Source organism: Rhincodon typus, chromosome 17, assembly GCF_021869965.1.
Source record: "Rhincodon typus isolate 14 chromosome 17, sRhiTyp1.1, whole genome shotgun sequence".
NCBI lineage: Eukaryota > Metazoa > Chordata > Chondrichthyes > Orectolobiformes > Rhincodontidae > Rhincodon > Rhincodon typus.
Genome location: NC_063348.1, coordinates 54,272,088 through 54,288,323, shown reverse-complemented (window position 1 = coordinate 54,288,323; position 16,236 = coordinate 54,272,088). Strand labels below are relative to the sequence as shown.

General features: G+C 44.4%; 1 protein-coding gene across 1 annotated transcript in view; it reads right to left on the bottom strand.

The window, feature by feature from the left end:
• Positions 1-1,925: 1,925 nt before the first annotated feature.
• Positions 1,926-16,236, bottom strand: part of LOC125485213 (anoctamin-5-like) — a 27,304-nt gene continuing 12,993 nt past the window's right edge. The window contains exons 2-5 of the mRNA XM_048606896.1: positions 16,076-16,144; positions 5,627-5,911; positions 5,025-5,138; positions 1,926-2,227 (exon numbers count right to left, since the gene is read on the bottom strand). Of these exons, the coding sequence (XP_048462853.1) occupies positions 2,210-2,227; positions 5,025-5,138; positions 5,627-5,911; positions 16,076-16,144 (486 nt within the window). The 3' untranslated portion in view covers positions 1,926-2,209. The remainder of the gene's footprint in view (positions 2,228-5,024; positions 5,139-5,626; positions 5,912-16,075; positions 16,145-16,236) is intronic.

Below are 16,236 nucleotides of genomic sequence, written 5' to 3'. Positions count from 1 at the left end.
TGGTCTAGGCCCGAAACGTCAGCTTTCCTGCTCCTCTGATGCTGCTTGGCCTGCTGTGTTCATCCAGCTCTACACCTTGTTAGCTCAAATGTTCGAGATGCCTTCACCTTTCAGAATAATTTACAGTGAACTGGGCTGTTTTCAGGTCAGGAAGTGGTAGTTACAGGCCCATGTGTGGGTTTATGTGGCAGACTGTAAGCAAAATGATTTGATCAAGGTGGTTATGACCCCAGAGAGTTGCGAGAACGCTCCCTATCTTGGTGCCACAATGATTAGCGCAAATCAGAGCAGACTGCATACTTCTCCAGCTGTTCAAAAAGAGGCAATGTACTGATTGCACTCACCCAGTGCTGAGAACTTGATGTCTACGATTAGGTGTAATTTTATTATTGGACAACACTTGTCAAACAATCTTGAGTGCGCCAAGAATAACATCTAACAACCAGTAGAAGATTATCAGTTGGGGTCACAATATGGTTCATTTCTACTGTACATATGTATATATGTAGCTATATGTATGTATGTAGAAATGTGATTTCTAAAGGCAAAAAGAATACATATAGCCATTCTTTTTGATTTATTCATGGGATGTGGGTAACGCTAGCTGGGCCAATGTTCTATGCACATCCCTAAATTACACCTCCCTTCGGTACAAGGAGGGTCCGGACCCGAAATGCCAACTTTCTTGCTCCTCCGACACTGCCTGGCCTGCTGTGTTTCTCCAGCTCCACACTGTGTTATATTTGTGGTTCCCTGTTCTTTTTAAAAGTGCATAAACAGCACCACATATACGTATTGGATAATATTTGGATCTTACTTTGCAACAATATCAGCCTGATGTGATCACTGCATTCAGCTCGTGTTTGAGTAGATTTGAAAATCCTCTGTGGTACTCAAAATTAAAATTGTTTCAAATTTTTAAAAAAATGTGACTGAGTACCTACTGAGAGTTGGTCACTTGTTCTGAATAAAGCAACTGGATACAGAAATGAGATTTTAATTAATGAGCAGTGAATATTTTTACAGCGTGTCACAGATGAAAAAGTACTTGTCTGACTATAATTGTGGTATTGTGGAAGTTAAGGGTTTTTTTTTGTTTGTACCTCTCAAAACAGTGATGTCAACACCTATAGGGACAAGAGCAGCAGAAGCTTGGAAACAGCATCACTTGAAAGTTCTCTTTAAGCCCCACACTGTCCTGATGTAAAACTACTTGCTGTTACTCTGTTGTCATATGTACATACAAATTAGGAGTTGTAGGCAATTTAGCTCCTCAAGCCTGTTCTGCCATTCAATAAGATTATGGCTGAAGTGATTCTGGTCTTGCGTCGTTGAATCTCCCACCATCTACACCCTGGGGGCATTACCATTGATCAGAAACTGAACTGGACCAGCTATATATATACTACAAGAGCAGGTCAGAGGCTAGGAATACTGCAGCGAGTAACTCACCTCCTGACTTCCCAATGCCGGTCCACCATCTGCAAGGCACAGGTCAGGAATACGATGGAACACACCCCACACCAGAATTTGTGCAGCACTAACAACACTCAAGAAGCTTAATACCATCCAAGGCAAAGCAGCCCGCTTGATTGGCACCACATCCATAAACATTTACTCCCTCCACCACTAACACTCAGCAGCAGCAGTGTGTACCACTTATAAGATGCACTGCAGAAATTCACCAAAAGATTCTTAGATAACACTTCCAAACCCACAAATATCACCACCTAGAAAGACAAGGGCAGCAGAGAAATGGGAACACCACCACCTGCAAGTTCCTGTCCAAGCGACTCACCATTCTGAATTTGAAATATAACAGTAATCCTTCAGTGTCGCTGGGTCAAAATCCTGGAATTCTCTCCCGATCAGCAGCTTAGGGGTACCTACACAAAATGGACTGCAATGGTTCAAGAAATGCTCATATGTAATGGTGATGAAGTGTTGACTTCTTCAATTCAACTTTCGCAATCTGATGGCCTGATTCAACTTAACTTTTGTCCCAAGTACCCTTTTTATACTTTCAATGAATTCTAGTTGCAACACATGTAATGTGATGAAGGTGTAGAGGGGCAGATAAACTGGAGAGGTGGCATTCGTGTACAGCAGTCAGATCCTCATATGCAGTTGGAAAGCTGTCTTCTTGTTGATGCAGAAGGTCTCAAAGCTCCAGGCAAACACGGCTGACTTCAAACGTAAACACCAAATATTAGTCTGAAGGTGGTGCCTGGCGAGAAAACAATGTTAATATTTTAACTGGCACTGGGAGTGGGGCTTGGCACAAAAGGAGTGAAACACAGCAAACTATAACCCTCTGCTAGGCTGGCTGGGGTGATATTAAACCTGCTCCAGGAATGGAGAAACAACATCAATTTTTGGTAAAGTCTAATAACTGACCAAAGCCACAGCACCATAAAAAATAGGGCTACTTCAAAGGATGAAAACAATGGGACACTTCTGCCTGCCTGCCTTCATAATCAGGCAGAGCAGAGGAAAAAGCTGCCACAGTTTAAAGAAAACTGATGTTTCCAGATTTCAGTGACATTTGACCCAGTGTGTATGAATGTCAAGTTATAGAGATGCCTTTGACTGAAATGACACAAAAGAACCCTTTCAGAAACTGAACCTTTAGTGTACACAACTGACACAAAAACTAAATTTCTGCTCTAGACTTTTACCTCTAATTAATTCATGGAGTGTGGGCATCTCCGGCTGGGTTAGTGTTGTTTGTCTATCCCTAGTTGGTCTTGCAGAGATGACGGTCAGCTGCCTTCTTGAACCATTACTTTCCATTTGGTGTAGATACATCAGAGTGCTTTTAGAGAGGGATTTTGACCCAGTGACAGTGAAGGAATGGTGATGTATTCCCAAGTCGATAAGTCACATGGCTTGCAGGGAAACTTGCAGGTTGTGGTCTTCCCATGTATCTGTTTTCTTTGCCCTTCTAGAGGGGAGTGGTTATGGATTCAGAAGGTGCTGTCTAAGGAGGCTTGTTGATTTGCTATAGTGCATCTTGTAGATGGTACACACTGCTACCACTGAATGTTGGTGGTGAAGGGAGTGGGTGTTTGTAGATGTGGGGCCAGTCAAGCCGGCTGCTTCGCTTTAGATGGTGTCAAGCTTCTCGAGTGTCGCTGGAGCTGCACCCATCCAGACAAGTTGGGAGTATTCCATGACATGAGATAACAAGGTGTAGAGCTGGATGAACACAGCAGGCCAAGCAGCATCAGAGGAGCAGGAAGGCTGACGTTTCGGGCCTAGACCCTTCTTCAGAAAATTCCATGACATTCCTGACTTGTGCCTTTTAGACGGTGGACAGGCTTTGAGGAGTCAGGAGGCGAGCTAATTGTCATCAAATCCTCAGCATCTGACCTGCTGTTGTAGCCAAAGTATTTGTTCAGCTGATTCAGTTCAGTTTCAGGTCAATGGTAACCCTCAAGATATTGATAGTGGGGGATTCAGCAATGTTAATGCCATAGAATAAAAAGGGGAGATGATTGAATTCTCTGTTCGTGGGGATGGTAACTATCTGGCACTTGAGTGGTAATGAATTCCACTTACCACCTAACTGCCCAAACTGAATGTTGACCAGGTCTTCCTGCATTTAGATACAGGATTGGTTTGGTATCTGACATTGAACTTTGTGCAATAAACACTGTCCCTTTTGACCCGATAATTGAAGGAAGGATGAAGCAGCTGAAGATGGCTGGGCCTAAAGAATACTACCCTGAGGAACTCCTGCAGAGATGTCTTGCAGCCGAAATGACTGACCTCCAACAACCACATACATCTTCCTATGTGCCAGGTATGACTCCAACCAGTGGAGATTTTTCTCCTGAATCCCATTGACTTCAGATTGATTCCACATTTGGTCAATTGCTGCCTTGATGTCAGGAGCAGTCACCCTCACTTCGCTCTTGAGTTCAGCTCTTTTTCCATGTTTAGACTGAGGCTGTAATGAGGCCAGGAGCTGAGTGATCTTGGCAGAACCCAAACTGGGTGTCACTGAGCAGGTTATTGCTGAGAGGAGCTGCTTGATAGCACGTCAATGACTCCTTCCTTCACTTTACTGAGAGTAGACTGATGGGGCTGTAATTGGCTGGGTTAAATTTATCCTACTTCTTTTCACGTACAGGACACACATGAGCAATTTTCCACTTTGTTGGGTAGATGCCAATGCTGTAACTGTACTGGATCAGCTTGGCTAGGGAAGTGGCGCATTGTGGAGCTCAAATCTTCAGTACTATTGCTGGAACGTTGTCAGGGCTCATAGTCTTTGCAGTATCCAGTGCTTTCAAACATTTCCGGATATCAATTGCAGTGAATTGAATTGGCTGAAGACTGGTATCTGTAATGCTGGGGACCACTGGAGGAGGCTGAGATGGATTATTCACTTGGCACTTCTGGCTGAAGATGGATGCAAATGCTTCAGCCTTGTCTTTTAATCTGATGTGCTGGGCTCTTTTACCTTTGAGGATAGAGGTATGTGTGTACATGGTAACTCACAAACCCTTATAACTCTGGAAATGGGGAGAGGAGAAACAGAATACAGAAGTGAAAGAATATAAAGGATCGTTCAGGATGAACTCCCTTTCAGCTTTCAAAAGGGACCATTTCTTCTGGAATAGAGGTTCATTCCTTAGTCATTCCCTAATACTCCCTCTGTCCCTATAATTGGTTACATATACCACACTCATCATTACCTCCACTTTTAGCAAGAGTGTGCATATAAGCGGAGTGTGGGAGGTGACTGACTGACACTAACTGGTAACCTCCTCCAGAGATGTGTAAAATTTGAGACTCAGGTCAAGGCTGCCAGAACATCAAAGTGTCCCTGCGTGTGTGCAGTCCACCAGTGTCCTAAACACTCAATATTCAGCCTATTAATGAAGCCCAAATGATACTTTTTATTACAAACACAATATGATACATATTTTTAAATCTCTGAAAAACCAACTGGAGATTTAAACACAACAATAATATTTAGGCAGAAGCACACTGTCTTTACTGAACAGAATACATACGTCGTGAAGTGGGAAAGCTGCAGTGTATGTGCCATTGTTGAGTAATCTCTTAATCCCAAATTTCCTCTTGCCTTCTTCTGTCGCATACTTGCATCGAGAGAGAATGTAATACACCTGGAGTACGAATTGAGAGAGGGGGATATTGCATGAAGAAGTGTACAGCACAGTTCCCATTTACAGCATGGGAGAGGGATTGGAAATTCACAATGAGGTTTGCATTTTTCAGGGAAAAAAAACACAAACTTACACTTCAAAAATGCTGTTAAAAACAATGAAACCCTATTCAAATCCAGTGCTCCATAGAGCAAGGAAACAAACTGATTGATAATTATAAAGAGCATTATTGCAGAATGCTGTTGAGAAAGTAAGGACAAAATATTCATGCGATTAAGCAGCTGCTTCCAAAAACACAAGTCTACACAGCTGGCTTGACACCTTCTGTATCGCCACAGTGGTTTGCATTTGTATAAATAGAATGGATCAGTGCAGCACAGAGAGATGTACTGAAAGCAGAGCAAAGTCATCTTGGAAGTGTTAAGTTACACTCAAAGTGCCATATCATCTGTATCGAAAGCAAATGGTTTAAACTGGACTGTACTTACAATTCGGTTGCGAGTAGAGGGCGAGAAAAAAGTCTCTGGATTATTAATGAGGAAGAGCTCTTGCCGCTGTTTACTGAAAGCCGCTGTGAAGTAATCTGGTTCAGGGTTTATTATTGTTGAATTCAGTTGAAATGGTTTCAACATCCAGTCAAATGGGTTTTCTCTCGCTTGGGGAATATCATTTTCTTTAATAGGCACTTTAATGTGCATAACTTCTGCATATGTGGCCAAGACATCCCAAGGAGCGTGAATCTTTGTGAAGTAAGTTTTCCCGTCTTCTGAATCCTGAAAATATATACATCAGCTTAGCTCAAAGTGCAGTTCCATTTTATACACTTTGCTATTAAATGATGCAATGTCTCAGTGGTTTGTGGTCAGGATTGAGTGCTGCCACCAATCCTCTTCCCAATGCCAGTCGAAGCGGTTGTTCAGTAGACTGTGGTGGAGGATGGACCACAAACAGCTCTCAACACAAGAGGCTCTTGCCTTTATATAACAATATAGTTTCTTACATACCAGGTTGCAAAACTGAGGCATATTTACTATTACTAAAAGGTACAGACCCCTGGCCTGGTGTCTGAGACCATGCCAGAGTCTAACAGGAATTACATATATTTGGAAAGACAAGGACTGATTAGGGATTGTCAACATGACTTTGTGTGGGGAAGTAATGAAGAGGATTGATGAGGGAAGAGCTGTGGACGTGATTTATATGGAATTCAGTAAGGCATTTGACAAAGTTCCTCATGATAGACTGGTTAGCAAGGTTAGATCACGTGGAATACAGGAAGGACTAACCATTTGGATACAGAACTGGCTCAAAGGTAGAAGACAGAGGGTGGTGGTGGAGGGCTGCTTTTCAGACTGGAGACCTGTGACCAATGGTGTGCCACAAGGATCAGTGCTGGGTCCGCTGCTTTTTGTCATTTATATAAATGATGCAGATGTGAACATAGGGGTATGGTTAGTAAGTTTACAGATGACACCAAAATTAGTGGTGTAGTGGACAGCAAAGAAGATTACTTCAGAGGACAACGGGATCTTGATCAGATGGAATTTAATTTAGATAAATGTGAAGTGCTGCATTTTGGAAATGCAAATCAGAGCAGGACTTGTTTACTTAATGCTAAGGTCCTGGGGAGTGTTGCTGAACAAAGAGACCTTGGAATGCAGGTTCTTAGTTCCTTGAAAGTGGAGTCGCAGATAGATAGGATAATGAAGAAAGCATTTGGTATGCTTGCCTTTATTGATCAGTGCATTGAGTATAGAAGTTGGGAACAGGAGTTGGGAGGTAAGGTTGTGGTTGTACAAGATTATTGGTTAGACCACTTTTGGAATACTGCATGCAATACTGCTATAGAAAGGATGTTGTGAAACTTGAAAGGGTTCAGAAAAGATTTACAAGAATGTTGCTGGGGTTGGAGGGTTTGAGCTATAGGGAGAGGCTGAATAGGCTGGGGCTATTCTCCCTGGAGCATTGGAGGCTGAAGGGTGACCTTATACAGGTTTATAAAATCATGAAGGGCATGGATAGGGTGAATAGCCAAGATCTTTTTCCCGGGGTGGGGGAGTCCAAAACTAGAGGGCGTAGGTTTGAGTAAGCGGAGAAGGATTTAACAGGGAAACAAGGGGCAACTTTGTCACACAGAGAGTGGTGCGTGTATAGAAGGAGCTACTGGAGGAAGTGGTGGAGGTTGGTACAATTACCATATTTACAAGGCATCTGGATGGGTATATGAAAAGGAAGGGTTTATAGGAAATCGGGCCAAATGCTGGCAAACAGGACTAGATTAATTTCGGATATCCGGTCTGTTTCCATGCTGTATGACTCTATGGCTGATTTTCCATCCAGAGGATGTGAAACATCATCAGACTAGGAGGAGCTCAGCATTAATTCTTTCTGAAGCATTAAATTATACAACACCCTCGCTGCTCCCCATATTCTGACAGTTTCCTCAACCAGGAAGCTGAGAATGTCCACAATATAGCCAGCTTTATTGATCTCTGATGAAACAGGCTTGAGGGTGTGAATAATTAATTGATGTTCCTATGTTGCTCTGTCAAGCTTGCAATCTGTCCCGAACTCAGGAAACATACTTCTTTTTTAAAAAAAAAGCTGCTTCCCATCAACCTGATGTTAATGTTATTACACACGTCTGGAACAGGTGGGTCTTGAACCCTGCCCCACTGGCTCAAAAGGTAAAGATACTATCACTGCACCACAAGAGGCATATTGAAATACCAAGTGAATTCTCCCAATCCTTACATCTCTAGTTCAGAGCAATGTTCCATTGAATCCACTGGTGGAAGCCTGAGTACAGAGACCTATAAATTCTGCAGTGAAATACACAGTTTGCCTGTGTTAAATGACTTGCTAAGTGCAGGAAGCCGTAGGTATTTTGGTGGATATCAAAAATGCAGCAAAAGTGCTCAAGTCTGTTATGGACAATAAACCCAGTGCTGTAAAAATGGGGGGCCCCATGGATGACAGGTCTGCCCTAAAGGGAGCTGCTGTTCTATCACAGTCTTCACTGCCTCACGACATGAATATACAACTTTTTTTTTTCTATTCATTTGTGGAATGTGGGCATCACTGGCTGGGCCAGCATTTCTCGCCCAATCCTAGTTGCCCTTGAGAAGGTGGTAGTGAGCTGCCTTCTTGAACCGCTGCAGTCCACCAGCTGTAGGGTGACACCCACAATGCTAGGAGGGAGGGAATTCTAGGATTTTGACTCAGCGGCAGTGAAGGAACGGTGATATATGTCCAACTCAGGATGATGAGTGGCTTGGAGGGGAACTTGGAGGTGGTGGTGTTCCCATATATCTGCTGCCCTTGACCTTCTAGATGGAAGTGGTCATGGGTTTGGAAGGTGCTGTCTGAGGATCTTTGGTGAATTTCTGCAGTGCATCTTGTAGATAGTGCACACTGCTGCTACTGATCATCGGTGGTGGAGAGAATGGATGCTTGTGGATGTCGTGCCAATAAAGCAGGCTGCTATGTCCTGGATGGTGTCAAGCTTCTTGAGTGTTGTTGGGGCTGTACTCATCCAGGCAAGTGGGGAATACTCCATCACACTCCTGACTTGTGCCTTGTAGATGGCGGACAGGCTTTGAGGAGTCAGGAGGTGAGTTACACACCGCAGTATTCCTAGCTTCTGGCCTGCTCTTGTAATCACTGTGTTTATGTGGTGAGTCCAGTTGAGTTTCTGGTCAATGATAATCCCCAGGATGTTGATAGTGGGGGATTCATTGATGGTAACACCATGAATGTCAAGGGGCAGTGGTAAAATTGTCTCTTGTTGGTGATGGTCACAGCCTGGCATTTGTGTGGCGCGAATATTACTTGTTACTTGTCAGACCAAGCCTGAATATTGTCCAGATCTTGTTGCTTTTGAACACTTTAGTATATGAGGTGTCACATATGGTGCTGAACATTGTGTAATCATCGGTGAACATCCCCACTTCTAACCTTATGGTGGAGGGAAGGTCATTGATGAAGCAGCTAAAGATGATACCCTGAGGAACTCCTGCAGAGATGTCCTGGAGCTGAGATGATTGACCTCCAACACCACAACCATCTTCCTATGTGTCAGGTATGACTCCAGCCACCAGAGAGTTTGCCCCCTGACACCCATTGATTCCAGTTTTGCCAGGGCTCCTTGATGCCGCTCTTTGTCAAATGCAGCCTTGATATCAAGGGCTGTCACTCTCACCTCACCTCTGGAATTCAGCTCTTTTGTCCATGTTTGAACCAAGGCTGTAATGAGGTCAGGAGCCGAGTGGCCCTGGAGGAACCCAAACTGCCATCACTGAGCAGGTTATTGCTGAGCAGGTGCTGCTTGATAGCACTGTTGATGACAACTTCCATCACTTTACTGATGATCGAGAGTAGACTGATGGGGCAGTAATTGGCTGGGTTGGATTTGTCCTGCTTTTTGTGTATAGTACATACTTGGGCAATTTTCCACATTGCCGGGTAGATACCAGTGTTGTAACTGTACTGGAACAGCTTGGCTAGGGGAGCAGCAAGTTCTGGAGCACAGGTCTTCAGTACTGTTGCCGGAATGTTGTCAGGGCCCCTAGCCTTTGCAGTATGTAGGGTCTCCAACCGTTTCTTGATATCACATGGAGTGAATCGAATTGGCTGAAGACTGGTATCTGTAACGCCGGGTACCACTGGAGGAGGCCGAGATGGATCATCCACTTAGCACTTCTGGCTGAAGATTGCTGCGAATGCTTCAGCCTTATCTTTTGCACTGATGTGCTTTGCTCTTCCATCATTGAGGATGGGGATATTTGTGGAGCCTCCTCCTCCAGTGAGTTGTTTAATTGTCCACCACCATTCACAACTGGATGGGGCAGGACTGCAGAGCTTGGATCTGATCCGTTGGTTGTGGGATCGCTTAGCTCTGTCTGTAACTAGCTGCTTTCGCTTTTTGGCGTGCAAGTAGTCCTGTTTGGTGGCTTCATCCGGTTGATACCTCATCTTCAGGTATGCCTGGTGCTGCTCCTAGCATGTCCTCCTGCACTCTTCATTGAACTAGGGTTGATCCCCTGGCTTGATGGTAATGGTTGAGTGGGGGATATGCTGGGCCATGAGATTACAGATTATGCAGTACAATTCTGCTGCTGTTGATGGCCCACAGTGTCTCATGGATGCCCAGTCCTGAGTTGCTAGATCTGTGCGAAGTCTGTCCCATTTGGCACAGTGACAGTGCCACACAACACGATGGAGGTTGTCCTCAATGTGAAGGTGGGACTTTGTCTCCACAAGGACTGTGCGATGGTCACTCTTACCGATACTGTCATGGACAGATACAACTGCAGGTGGCAGATTAGTAAGGATGAGGTCAAGTATGTTTTTCCCTTTTGTTGGTTCCCTCACCACCTGCTGCAGACCCAGTCTAGCAGCTATGTCCTATAGGACCCGAACAGCTCGATCAGTAGTACTGCTGCCGAGCCACTCTTGGTGGTGGACACTGAAATCTCACACCCAGAGTACATTTTGTGTCTGTGCGATCCTCAGTGTTTTCTCTAAGTGTTGTTCAACATTGAGGAGTATTGATTCATCAGCTGAGGGAGGACGGTATGTGGTAATCAGCAGGAGGTTTCCTTGCCCATATTTAACCTGAAGCCATGAGACTTCATGGGGTCCAGAGTCAATGTTGATGACTCCCAGAGCAACACCCTCCCGACTGTATACCACTGTGCCGCCCCGCCTCGGCTGGGTCTGTCCTGCTGGTGGGACAGGACATATCCAGGGATGGTGATGGTGGTGTCTGAGACATAGTCATACTCACAGAATCATACCTTACAGACAATGTCAGGCTATTACCTAACTAGTCTGTGAGACATCTCTCCCAATTTTGGCACTAGCCCCCAGATATTAGTAAGGAGGACTTTACAGGATCGACAGGGCTGTTTCTGCCATTGTCTTTTCCGGTGCCTAGATACGAGGTGATCTGTCCAGTTTTATTTCTTTGAGTCTTTGTAGCAATTGGTACAACTGAATGGCTTGCTGGGCCATTTCAGAGGGCAGTTGAGACTCAACCACATTGCTGTAGGTCTGGAGTCACACGTAGGCCAGACTAAGTAAGGGTGGCAGATTTCCTTCCCTGAAGGACATTAGTGAACCAGATGGGTCTTTCCGACAATCAGCAATGATTTCACAATGATCAGTAGATTCTTATTTTCAGATTTTTAAAAAATTATTGAATGCAAATTTCACCATCTGCCATGGTGGGATTTGAGCCCGGGTCACCAGAACATTAGCTGGGTTTCTGGATTAATAGTCCAACGATAATACCACTAGGCCATCACCTACCTATGGGGGTTTCTGCCATTAATGATACGATGCAGGCCTTTTAGGACTCAGATGCGAAGTTTCTTCACCCAGAGAGTGGAAAACTTGTGGAATTCTCTGCCACAGAAAGCCAAAACATTGAATGTTTTTGAGAAAGAGATGGATGTAGTTCTTAGGGCTAAAGGGATCAAAAGATCTGTGGAGAAACTGGATCAGGGGACTGAGTCAGATTATCTGTCATGATTGTACTGAATGACGGAGGAGGCTCGAGGGGCTGAATGGCCTACTTCTGCTTCTATTTCATGGCAGTGTTATCACTGATACTTTGTTTGATCAAGCTGCCTGTTGTTTTCCATCATCTGGGGGATTGGGTGGAACCTGTTCACTGCAAATACGGCTGGAGGGCCAATGTACATTTTTTCATTCATTCAAAGAAAATTAGAACAAAGAAAATTACAGCACAGGAACAGGCCCTTCGTGGGGCATGTGTGTCATTTGCTGAAACAGCGTTTATTGCCTGCCCCTAGCTGCTCTTGAGAAAGTAGTGTTGAGTTGCCTTCTCAAACTGTTGAAATCCATGAAGTAGAAAGCTGCTCATTGCCTACTAGAGAGGGAGCCCCTATCTCACTGGTGTCTTAGGTCCCTAGGATTCCAACACTCCAACAGTATCTCTACTAACTTCTAGATTTCATGTTATTGAAGATTTGCACCAAAATAATGTATATATCACCTACAAACATGAGATTCAGTACTCATTAGTACATCAGAAGCACATACGGTTTAAAATTCACATTGACACTGAAAATTCTCTGCATACAGCTATTACATAGAACATAGAACATAGAACATTACAGCGCAGTACAGGCCCTTCGGCCCTCGATGTTGCGCCGACCTGTGAAACCAATCTGAAGCCCATCTAACCTAAACTATTCCATTATCATCCATATGTTTATCCAATGACTATTTAAATGCCCTTAAAGTGGGCGAGTCTACTATTTTTGCAGGCAGGGCATTCCACGCCCTTACTACTCTCTGAGTAAAGAACCTACCTCTGACATCTGTCCTATATCTATCACCCCTCAATTTAAAGCTATGTCCCCTCGTGCTAGCCATCACCATCCGAGGAAAAAGGCTCCCTCTGTCCACCCTATCTAATGCTCTGATCATCTTGTATGTCTCTATCAAGTCACCTCTTAACCTTCTTCTCTCTAACGAAAACAGCCTCAAGTCCCTCAGCCTTTCCTCATAAGACCTTCCCTCCATACCAGGCAACATCCTGGTAAATCTCCTCTGCACCCTTTCCAATGCTTCCACATCCTTCCTATAATGCGGTGACCAGAACTGTACGCAATACTCCAAGTGCGGCCGCACCAGAGTTTTGTACAGCTGCAACATGACCTCATGGCTCCGAAACTCAATCCCTCTGCCAATAAAACCTAACATACTGTACGCCTTTTTAACAATGCTATCAACCTGGGTGGCAACTTTCAGTGATCTATGCACGTGGACACTGAGATCTTTCTGCTCATCCACACTACCAAGAATCTTACCATTAGCCCAGTACTCTGTATTCCTGTTACTCCTTCCAAAGTGAATCACCTCACACTTTTCCGCATTAAACTCCATTTGCCACCTCTCAGCCCAGCTCTGCAGCTTATTTATGTCCCTCTGTAACCTGCAACATCCTTCCGCACTATCCACAACTCCACCAACTTTGGTGTCATCCGCAAATTTACTAACCCATCCTTCTACGCCCTCATCCAGGTCATTTATAAAAATGACAAACAGCAGTGGCCCCAAAACAGATCCTTGAGGTACACCACTAGTAACTGAACTCCAGGATGAACATTTCCCATCAACCACCACCCTCTGTCTTCTTACAGCTAGCCAATTTCTGATCCAAACCGCTAAATCACCCTCAATCCCATGCCTCCGTATTTTCTGCAATAGCCTACCATGGGGAACCTTATCAAACGCTTTACCGAAATCCAAATACACCACATCAACTACTTTACCCTCATCCACCTGTTTGGTCACCTTCTCAAAGAACTCAATAAGGTTTGTGAGGCACGACCTACCCTTCACAAAACCGTGTTGACTATCCCTAATCAAATTATTCCTTTCTAGATGATTATAAATCCTATCTCTTATAATCCTTTCCAACACTTTACCCACAACCGAAGTAAGGCTCACTGGTCTATAATTACCAGGGGTGTCTCTACTCCCCTTCTTGAACAAGGGGACAACATTTGCTAGTCTCCAGTCTTCTGGCACTATTCCTGAAGACAATGATGACAAAGATCAAAGCTAAAGGCTCTGCAATCTCCTCTCTAGCTTCCCAGAGAATCCTAGGATAAATCCCATCCGGCCCAGGGGACTTATCTATTTTCACACCTTCCAGAATTGCTAACACCTCCTCCTTATGAACCTCAATCCCGTCTCGTCTAATAGACTGTATCTTAGTATTCTCCTCGACTACGTTGTCTTTTTCCTGTGTGAATACTGACGAAAAATATTCATTTAGCACCTCTCCTATCTCTTCGGACTCCACGCACAACTTCCCACTACTGTCCTTGACCGGCCCCAATCTTACTCTCGTCATTCTTTTATTCATGACATACCTATAGAAAGCTTTAGGGTTTTCCTTGATTCTACCTGCTAAAGACTTCTCATGTCCCCTCCTGGCTCTTCTTAGCTCTCTCTTTAGGTCCTTCCTGGCTAACTTGTAACTCTCAAGTGCCCTAACTGAGCCTTCACGCCTCATCTCTACATAAGCCTCCTTCTTCCTCTTGACAAGAGATTCAACTTCTTTAGTAAACCATGGTTCCCTTGCTCGACCACTTCCTCCCTGCCTGACAGGTACATACTCCTCAAGGACATGCAGTAGCTGTTCCTTGAACAAGCTCCACATTTCAATTGTGCCCAGCCCCTGCAGTTTCCTTCTCCATCCTATGCATCCTAAATCTTGCCTCATCGCCTCATAATTGCCTTTCCCCCAGCTATAACTCTTGCCCTGTGGTACATACCGATCCCTTTCCATCGTTAAAGTAAACGTAACCGAATTGTGGTCACTATCACCAAAGTGCTCACCTACCTCCAAATCTAACACCTGGCCTGGTTCATTACCCAGTACCAAATCCAATGTGGCCTCGCCTCTTGTTGGCCTATCTACATACTGTGTCAGGAAACCCTTCTGCACACATTGGACAAAAACTGACCCATCTAAAGTACTCGAACTATAGCGTTTCCAGTCAATATTTGGAAAGTTAAAGTCCCCCATAACAACTACCCTGTTACTTTCGCTCCTATCCAGAATCATCTTTGCAATCTTTTCCTCTACATCTCTGGAACTTTTCGGAGGCCTACAGAAAACTCCCAACAGAGTGACCTCTCCTTTCCTGGTTCTAACCTCAGCCCATACTACCTCAGTCGACGAGTCCTCATCAAACATCCTTTCTGCCACCGTAATACTGTCCTTGAGTAACAATGCCACACCTCCCCTCTTTTACCACCTTCCCTGATCTTACTGAAACATCTAAACCCCGGAACCTGCAACAACCATTCCTGTCCCTGCTCTATCCATGTCTCCGAAATGGCCACAACATTGAAGTCCCAGGTACCAACCCATGCTGCAAGTTCACCCACCTTATTCCGGATGCTCCTGGCATTGAAGTAGACACACTTCAAACCACCTTCCTGCCTGCCGGTACACTCCTGCAACCTTGAAACCTTATTTATGACCTCACTACTCTCAACCTCCTGTACACTGGAGCTACAATTCAGGTTCCCACCCCCCTGTTGAATTAGTTTAAACCCTCCCGAAGAGCATTAGCAAAGCTCCCCCCCAGGTTATTGGTACCCCTCTGGCTCAGGTGTAGACGATCCCGTTTGTAGAGGTCCCACCTACCCCAGAATGAGCCCCAATTATCCAGGTATCTGAATCCCTCCCTCCTGCACCATCCCTGTAGCCACGTGTTCAACTGCTCTCTCTCCCTATTCCTCGCCTCGCTAGCACGTGGCACGGGTAACAAACCAGAGATAACAACTCTGTTTGTTCTAGCTCTAAGCTTCCACCCTAGCTCCTTGAATTTCTGCCTTATGTCCCCATCCCTTTTCCTACCTATTTGTTTCATGCTTTGTCTTCAGTTAGGCAGCTGGGCACTGCTACATTCACAAACCATGAGCAGCCCCTATTATGTAAGAAGTACAGTGTAAGCTCCACTCATATGCTTAAGTGGAGAATCCACTGCATTTCTAGCCAGGATCCTCCCAGTGAAAGAGGGGGTCTTTTAACAAGAGTTGTCAGCCAGCCTTGTTAGAGTTTGCTATAAACGTGAACAATGACAAATTATATTTATATAGCACCTCGAATTTAGCAGAATGTCCCGTGTCACTTTGCAGGTATGGAATCTGACAAAAAGTGGTTCTGATTAAGCTGAAGGAAATTAAGGTAAATTTTAAACTGTGTCTTAAAGAAACAGAGGTAAAATGGCAAAAACATAAGAAAATGGGATTCCTAATTTATTAAATGTATTCATTCACACATTGCAGCATTAATTGGCCATCCCCAATTTCTGTGGAGAATGACTTTTGTCCCACCTGGCTGCCAGTGATCAGATTTTGGAATAAAAGTGACCTTCACTTACATCCTTATTTTCAGTTTCCAGTTCAAGGCCTGTCTTCAAAAGATTCGTCTCAAACTCTTTCCTTCTCTCCTGAAAAAAGAGAAATTTAACACAAAGAATGTCGATCAATCATTATCCCCAGAAACAGAACAGAACTTGCAACCACAATTGGAAAAGTTGCC